This window comes from Mesoplodon densirostris, chromosome 2 (assembly GCF_025265405.1).
Source record: "Mesoplodon densirostris isolate mMesDen1 chromosome 2, mMesDen1 primary haplotype, whole genome shotgun sequence".
NCBI lineage: Eukaryota > Metazoa > Chordata > Mammalia > Artiodactyla > Ziphiidae > Mesoplodon > Mesoplodon densirostris.
Genome location: NC_082662.1, coordinates 173497011 through 173505772, shown reverse-complemented (window position 1 = coordinate 173505772; position 8762 = coordinate 173497011). Strand labels below are relative to the sequence as shown.

Sequence of the window (8762 nt, the reverse complement as noted above, 5' to 3'; positions counted from 1 at the left end):
TTAGGCATGAATAATATTATTCCATTATCAAGTGGAGTTGGAATATGTGAAATCAGATACAAGTAAGTTAAGTAAACAAGTGACCCAAATACCCATGGTCTCTATTCTTGAACTCACACTTATGGCTTCATGAGACATTCTCTGTGACCAGTGGACTGAAAGAAAAATATTTGACCTTGATTACAGAGTTTTGTGTGATATCTCAGTATCATCCTAAAATGAATGGCTACATCATTACATCCTCATTTGGGGGTGGCCAAGGATGATAGTGGTGAAGGAAAAATTGCCCTGTGGGCAGAATTTGCAGCAGTACACATGGTTGTTCATTTTGTCTGAGAGATAGTCAGAGATATAGATCTACGTTGCTTCATGAACAGTAGCTAATGGTTTACATGGATAATCAGGGACTTAGAAAAAACATGATTGGAAAATTGGTGACAGAAAAGTCTGGGAAAGAAGTCAATGGATAGAACTCCCTGAACGGGCACAGAATGTACTATGTTAATGTTCAAAAAAGCTCAACCTCAGCATAGAAGGGTCTTAATAATGGTCAAGATGACACATTCTGTGAACTTCTTTCAAGTCCCTTTGTCTAGTCACACCTATCATTGACAATGGGCTCATTCACAAAATAGCCATGATGGCAGAGATGGAGTTTATGCTTGAGCTCAGCAACATGAATTTCCACTCACCATGGCAACCCTGGCTACAGAAACTGCTGAGGATCCAACTTCAACCCACCCAAAGCAGAGGCTAATACCAAGCCCCTGAAATAGAACCATTCCTAGAGTAATCAGCCAGCTATCTGATAGCAGGTTAATTATATTGGACCTCTTCTATTGTGGAAGGGACAGTGTTTTGTTCTCACTCCACAGAAACCTACTCTTCATATGGATTTTCCTTCTCTGCTTGCAATACTTTTGCCAAAATTAGTGTCTGTGGGCTTATAGAATTCTAATGTCTAATTCACTGTGATGGTATTCCACAATGCTTTGCTTCTGACCAAGGAACTTATTTTGCAGCACATGAAGTGTGGCAACAGGATCACACTCATGGAATTTACTAGTCTTACTATGTTGTCCATCACTCTGAAGCAGTAAAATAGTTCTTTTAACAATTCAGTTACTGAACTAGATGAATAGAAAACTTTTCAGGGCTAGGGTAATGTCCTGCAAGATTCAGTAAATTCTCTAACTTGTCAACCAATATATGTTGCTGTTTCTCCCTTATCCAAGATTCACAGGTCCAGAAAGAGCTGTAAATGAAAAAACACCTCTTGCTGTTACTCCAGGTGATCTACTTGCAAAATTTGTTTTACCTACTCTGCAACTTTTGGCTCTACTGGTCTAGAAGTCTTAGTTCCCAAGGGATAGATGCTTCTGCTAGGAGATCCAGCAATGGTTCCATTAAACTGGAAGTTGATACTGTCTGCTGGCTACTTTGGTCCCCTCATACTAAAGAAACAACAGGCAAAGAAAGAGGTTACTGTATTGCTGGGATGACTTGCGACTACCAAGGGGAAATTGGATTACTACAGGACTATGGGAGTAGGAAGAACTACGTCTAGACTAAGGGCACCTCCTACACTCTCATGTCCTATAACAAAGGGATCCAGTGCAGACAGGACTGACAAAGGCTCAGATCCTTCAAAAATGAAGATTTAGATTACCCTAGCAGGCAAGGAACCATGACCAGTTGGGATGCTTGCTGAGGACAAAGGGTAAATGGAATGGGTAGTAAAAGAAGGAAGTTATAAACATCAGTTGTGACTACATGATCATTCGTAGAAATTAGGACAGTAAGAGTTATAAACATTTCTTACTTTGATATAACTATATTTGTTTATATATTAACCAATTCTTTCTTTCTCCTCTATCTACCATCTAATATTAAATGTGGTAAATGTAGTTATCCATTGTATTAGTCTCCTTGGGCTGTCATAACAAAGTCCCCAAAACTGGGTGACTTAAAACAATAGAAATTTATTCCCCTAAAGTCTGGAGGCTAGGAGTCCAAAATCAAGGTGTCATCAGGGTTAGTTCTTTTGGAGGTTCTGAGAATCTGTCTCATGTCTCTCTCCTACTTTCTGGTGATATCCAGCAATCTTTGGTGTTCCTTGCCTCTTAGATGAATCACTCCAATTTCCACCTCCCTAGTTATATGCCATTGGTTCCTTTGTGTGTGTCCAAATTTCCCTCTTTATAAGAGGGATTGGTCCAATTACACCAGCAATTGTATTAGCTCCCACCTTAATCCAATATGACTTTTTAAAAACTTGATTACATCTGTAACTATGCTATTTCCAAATAAGAACACATTTACAAGGTCTGGGATTTAAACTTCAAAAACATCTTTTTGGCAAACACAATTCAATCTGTAATATCCTTATATCTCAGTATTTAAATTTCAGAATTTCAAAGGGAGAGTGGATCTCAAGTATAAGAGGAATGAATATCATCCCCAAAATTGATAAAGTAACACATGAGACTATGCACTTTCATTTTGAGAGAGGATTGGTATCTTTCAACTGTGGAAGAGATAGTTGCATCTTCTTAGGTAGAAACATCATTTTCTAATGTCTTTGTTTGGAAGTTATATGTATGGTTAAAAGAAGTGTAAATGGATGGCAAGTTGGCAAGGGATAGACTGGGGTGGCTTTGTAGAATATCAACTTAGCTGAATCAGAAACTGCATTTCCCAGAACTCCTTTTCCTATTTAATGCTGGGTTAAAGTTCGCCTTAAAAGAACTCTGCATGAGACTTGGAAGGCAGAAGTGAAGCAGTGGCCATTATACTATGAAGAGGGCAACAGGCACTATTGCCACCAGCGCACATTTTCACCGACCTGGAATCTCACCTTGACTTAGGGCCACAGCTGTGATCGCAGCTCCTGAAGCTCTCTCCAGATCTCCTCCTTTGCTTCACAAGTCCTGCACCAGGTACATGGTCAGCAACATGGGAAAAGACACTGGATCTTTCTCCAAAATCACCTACATCATAGAAGTTGGTAAAAGGCAAATGTGCCTTCTAGTTTTTCCTCCTAATCCCAGTTCTTCCTTGTTCTTCTTTACCTCATCTTACCTTTTCTCGCTGGTAGCTCTGCTGATGCAGAGACTTCAGCCCATCATCGGACACGGAGGGAACAGACTCCCACTGACTTCTTCACTAGATCCCACAGTTGTCTAACCCCATGTATCTTCCACCAAACACTGGCAAAAGTTGTCACACAGGGAAAATCAGGAATGATGGAAAGCACTGGCATTCCTAGTCTACCACCTTCATAAAGTCAGAAAATCTTCTACAGATAGGTTTAATTTTGGACAATTATTTCTAACTACCTTCTTGTTGCCCATCCTTCTGGAGACCAGAACTTGCTAGTCATTTTTGACCTCTCTTCCACCCACATCCATATATTATGATTCTCTCCAATTAGAGCATAAATCCAAACATCAACCCATATTTCCTGAGACTGGATGTTACAGGCTTGGGGAATAAAACATAAATATGTGTTGTGGCTTATTTACAAGAGTTTACTCACAAACAAGGTCACAACCACATCATCTCTATTCAGTTTGGCTTGCCAGACTTCTTATCTTCCAGAAGAACTGGTTAGAGCAATTTCCTAGCATTCTATCTGAATCAACTTCTGAAGTGTGATTCAGTTTTCTTAGTTCTATACGCTGATATAGTTTTTGTTTGTTTGTTTTACTATAAACTCCCATTTTCTCCTGTTCCCCATGTTTTATCACCCTTTTGGAAGGTCGTCTTTCCTCATTTACTATCAACAGGCGATTTGGGGATTATGTACACTTCTTCTTTCATATCTCCCCTTGTACATGTCCTCCATTTGTTAGCTTCCCTGCCTCACATCCTGCCTTACCTGTCCTTTTCCAAAAGTTGCAGACACAAGCTCTTCCATGAAATGTGGATTCTACACCTTGGTTAATATCCATTGATTGGAAATGTATTAACTGTGGAAAAAAATGTTTATAGAGGAGCTGAAGCTGCTATTCTGTTTAATGTAAAGTAACAGTGCCTGTTGTATCTGTGATTTTTTTAAATTAGATATGTTACAGATTCATTCTATTAAATTGTTAAGTTCATCCTGCATGCAACAACACTTGTTGGACTCTGAGAATGATACGTGCATCAGTCAGTCAAAGACTGCTTCTCAAGAAGATAACAATGAATTTCCCAGCTCAGCCCCAAAGCTCCCAGGTATCAACTGAAGCCCAGATGCTGTAACGGAACAGGAGCAGGACCCTGTGGGGCCTTCCCAGGGCAGACCACTCCCTCATATCCTCAGCTCTAGCCCTTCTTTGAAGTACCTAGATAATAGTATCTAAAGCACATTTCCTGAGTTGTTTTACAGATGCTAAACCCCCCAGGGTTTCCCTGGTGGTGCAGTGGTCGAGAATCCGCCTGCCAATGCAGGGGACATGGGTTAGAGCCCTGATCCGGGAAGATCCCACATGCCACAGAGCAACTAAGCCCGTGCGCCACAACTACTGAGCCTGTGTGCCACAACTACTGAAGCCCTCGTGCCTAGAACCTGTGCTCCGCAGCAAGAGAAGCCACCGCAATGAGAAGCCCACGCACCATGACAAAGTGTAGCTCCCACTCGCCACAACTAGAGAAATCCTGTGCACAGCAATGAAGACCCAACACAGCCAAAAATAAATAAATAAAATAAATAAATTTATTTAAAAAATAAATAAATAAAATAAAATAAAACCCCCATCAAATGGAAGAAATTAACTACTTGATGACCATGAGCACGTAGCCCCCAGACCTACTGGCACCTAAGCACTGATAATGTTAAGCCCTGTGACACTGCCCTGTTACCTCACCATCAACCAATCAGAGAATCGTGTACAAGCTGATCACATACCCTGGGACAAACTTCCCTCACCTTACCTTTAAAAATGCTTTGCTGAAACCCATCAGGGAGTTGGGGTGTTTTGAGCAACAGCTGCCCTGGACTCCTTGCTTGGTGCCCTGCAATAAATGCTGCACTTTCTTTCACCGCAATCGGTGTCAATAGATTGACTTTACTGCTTGAGGGTGAGCAGACGCAAGTTTGGTTCAGTAACAAAACCTGGGGAGTCTGGTTTCTAGAGCAATGGCTTGGTTAATCCATGTAGTTTTCATGAAGTGGTTAACATTCCTCATGAAGAAATAGAGGCTAAATGACTCAAAACAGATTAGCAAAAAAGACCTGAGTCTCTCTCAGAATTCTTGGTATGCTGGTTGGCAGGATTTCTATCTGCCCCAGGACAGTCTTGTTCTCAAAATCATGAAGTTCAAAAAACATAAATTATTTCCATGTAGCTAAAGAAGGGAAACATTATTCACTGTTCATCTTGTTTGTTTGTCCAAAAAAAGTGAAAAAAAGAAAGAAAAGAAAGGGAATAAAACTTACACTATTAGAACTTTAACATTTGGATTTAGAATAAAGAAAAAGAAATATCTAGTAAATTATTATGTATTTTAAATCACTAATTATATATCAACCCCTCTCCTTAAATATGTTCTAGCACCAAGAAAATTGTTAGTTTGCAGAGTAGAAAGCACCATAAGAGAAATTTACTTTTCATCCTAACACTTTGTAGTAAACCAAAATCATTCAAGACGACTCTCAGTTAATTCCTATTAACGTCAGTCTCTACTTTCCTAATAAAAGTTAAATCACTTCTAATAGAAAAGCTATTTTTAAAATGTCAAAAATATTTCATTATAACACTTGTCAGCAAATATTCACAAGAATAGTATGTCCAAATGTAGTCACATAGAATTGAAAGTGCCAGAATTCTACTTTCTCACCTCAGGCAAATCTTAATTTGCTGTGAATCTTCCCTATGGCCAAATCCTTGGAGGCATCTATTTTAATAAAACATAGAAAACACTTGAATCATGTTCTTCCCCTACCTAACTCTTACTCTGCTGTGGACTGGGAACCCATGGAACACTAGCTGTGTATTAGCCAAGTGTGATGGGGAAGCTGAACTTAGGAATCTGAGCTCAATTTGCTAGCAAAAAAGTAGGAAGTAGCAACGTGTTGCAGTGTACACTATGTGGTCAATATTACCAAAGATGTCGAGTGAGCAAATGACAGTGGGGGAGGGAGGCGTCAAGACCCCTTCCTGTCAGATTGTCATAAATATTTATCAAAGAGCCACTGGGGAGATCACAGAATTCTAACCAATTTATCTGGCAGTGACCTAATCACCAAGGCTCAAAGGCTGATATAGAACCTTCTCACGCCTTTAAGGAGGTTACCTGAGGCTTCCGCTTTGTAAGAGGAATTACATTGGCAGAAGTGGATGGCAGGACTGTGGCAATATAGGAGATCATGACTAGGCAGACTGGAGCTTTTTTTACTCCCTTGCTAATTCTCTCTGCTTCGCACTAAGGCCAGAGACTATTGTCTCTCCCTCATCTCTCTTTCCCTTTATAAAAATGTGTGTTTATTTCCAATTATGTTACACGTACAAGTTACTGGAGCTATGAGATGCTTAAACCTGAACTGAGGAAAAGAGGAGGAAAAAAGACACATCTCCAAATGAGTTTCATTTATATAATGAAAATACATTTTTACACAATCAACAGAAACACACCAAGTTTTTTTTGAGAAAAATATTTTTAAATAAATTTTTGTCTTTTTTTTTTTTACATTCTGATATACATATGTAACAAGTTTTATGGCACTGTAACCAGAATCAAATCAAAAAAAAGTTAAACAAAGGAAAAAGGTGGGAAAGAAAGTAATTGGTTTTGTTTAATTCCTTTCTAGCTCCAAGCTGGCAACTTTGCACTATTTGTCTATCATTCAGCTGCCAGCTCTAACTCACTTTCACACTCAAAACACCATATTATTGCACAAGAAGCCAGTGAAGGCATATGGTATAATGGTCAGTTCCTTGCTATTTCAAAAATTCTCTTAAACCCAGAGAGGGGGAAAAAGTAATCCAGAGTACGAAACACACAAAATCAACAGTATCCTTTGTCTCTTTAAAGAATGTGAAGGGTTCTTAGACCACTTAAGCTGCCCTGATCTTCTCTTTGCACCAGTGAGCACAGCAGGGCTTGGTTTGGTTGGGTTTTTTGTTTTCGTAAGGACAGCCCAGGCAGATCCTAGGTCTTCACAATTCAATGTCTTTTCTACATACTTTGGGTTCTTTTTAATTGGTTTAAAGTGTAGTATCTTCGGTCTATGAACCTGCACAGACTAGTTAATCGTAAACTCTACAAATAGCTTAAAAGGAAGAGGGGAAGAAACAAATTTTGTTATATTTTTATTGTTGACTTAAAAAAAATTACGTCTTTAGCCTCCCTGCTTTGTCAGTTGGCGGGAAGTAAATCTCAACAGCATCAAAAGTTAAATTCTTCTCACACTTGTTAAAAATAAAAAGTTTTAAACAAGTTTGTTTCCATTCACAAACTTGACCCCATCTAAAAAAAAAAAAGAAAGAAAAAAAGAAAAGAAAGAATCCATCCTCCTTCCTCTTCATCTCCTAATGGAGAACAGTCATCCTTTCCAGCCAGATTATTGTCACACAACTGTCTCCACACCCATCAGCTTTGGTGTAAGGATTCGTGGTGTCACACCGTTGTTTAGGTCTTCCTCAAACTCCAGCAACTGCCCCATGAAGTTAAGGTTTGGGGAAATAATTGGTCGTTTGCCTTTGACAAATTTATAAGCATCAGTCATGGTCATCCGCGTGTGCTTCATCAAGTAAGCGATGACAATGGTGGCAGAGCGGGACACCCCAGCCTGGCAGTGGATGAGCAGCCCCTTCCCACACTGGTGAGCTTCCTCTGGAACAAGGGAGAAAGGCAAGAGGTAGAGGGAAGGAGAAAGAGAGATGGAGGGAGAGAGGTTAACGTTTATCTAGACTTGACAATGCCATATTCTGGAGAGAGAGAAGACATTAACATGGCTTTGAAACTAAGTATAGTTTACTAGTTAATCATGTATGTTTATGTCACAACCTCCAGAACTGGCTAAAAGCAATATTCGTATGAAAAAGAAGCTACATTTCTACGTTTAAAGAGAAGACTAGGTAAAGGAGTCATTCACAGTAATAGCTGACTTCACAGGTGACGGTGGCCAACTGAGGATGGAGCCACAACACAATTAGCCTAAATGTCAAACAAGCTACTGGTTAAGTAGACCTCTCTGATTCAGGATGTTAATTTCCATCACCATGTTGTGTCACTTGTCAAAACTAGTGTTATTAACAATGTCTCTCCCACCTGTGATAGAGAAAAAGCATTTCTTTTTTTATACTATAGAACTGCTCTGTGCAGAAACTGGTACTAAATGGATAAGAGTTTCAGTCTTAGGAAACTCTGAAGGGGGTTAAAGGAACAAAACTCAACTAGAAAGTTACTACGTTCAGCTTGTCACTAGCAAACCCTATTGTTGCAAAGTTAAAGACTTGCAGTTCTCAGGCATAGGGTGTCACCTACATCTGAACTGTCCAACCCCCTCTGCATCTACACATGCCTTTCCAACATGGCAATGATGCAGAAGATGAAGGAATTAACAGCAATGGCTCAGAATCCAGAGCAATTGAAAAAGGCAATACTTTAAAGGTTTTCAGGTATATTAAAAGCCCTGGAGAATAGCTCTTGGGCACTGCCTGAATGGATTCTTAATGACACTTCTAAACTAAAAGGCATCCCAAAGAAAGCATCCCTGGAAAATATACCAATTAGATGAAGAGTAGGAAAGGAGATGGTAAGGAGAGTCCCGTTCT

General features: G+C 39.6%; 1 protein-coding gene across 2 annotated transcripts in view; it reads right to left on the bottom strand.

Moving 5' to 3' along the window:
* Positions 1-6682: 6682 nt before the first annotated feature.
* Positions 6683-8762, bottom strand: part of DUSP10 (dual specificity phosphatase 10) — a 40891-nt gene continuing 38811 nt past the window's right edge. For both annotated transcript variants that reach the window (XM_060091417.1, XM_060091416.1), the window contains exon 4: positions 6683-7818. In XM_060091417.1, the coding sequence (XP_059947400.1) occupies positions 7553-7818 (266 nt within the window). In that variant the 3' untranslated portion in view covers positions 6683-7552. The remainder of the gene's footprint in view (positions 7819-8762) is intronic.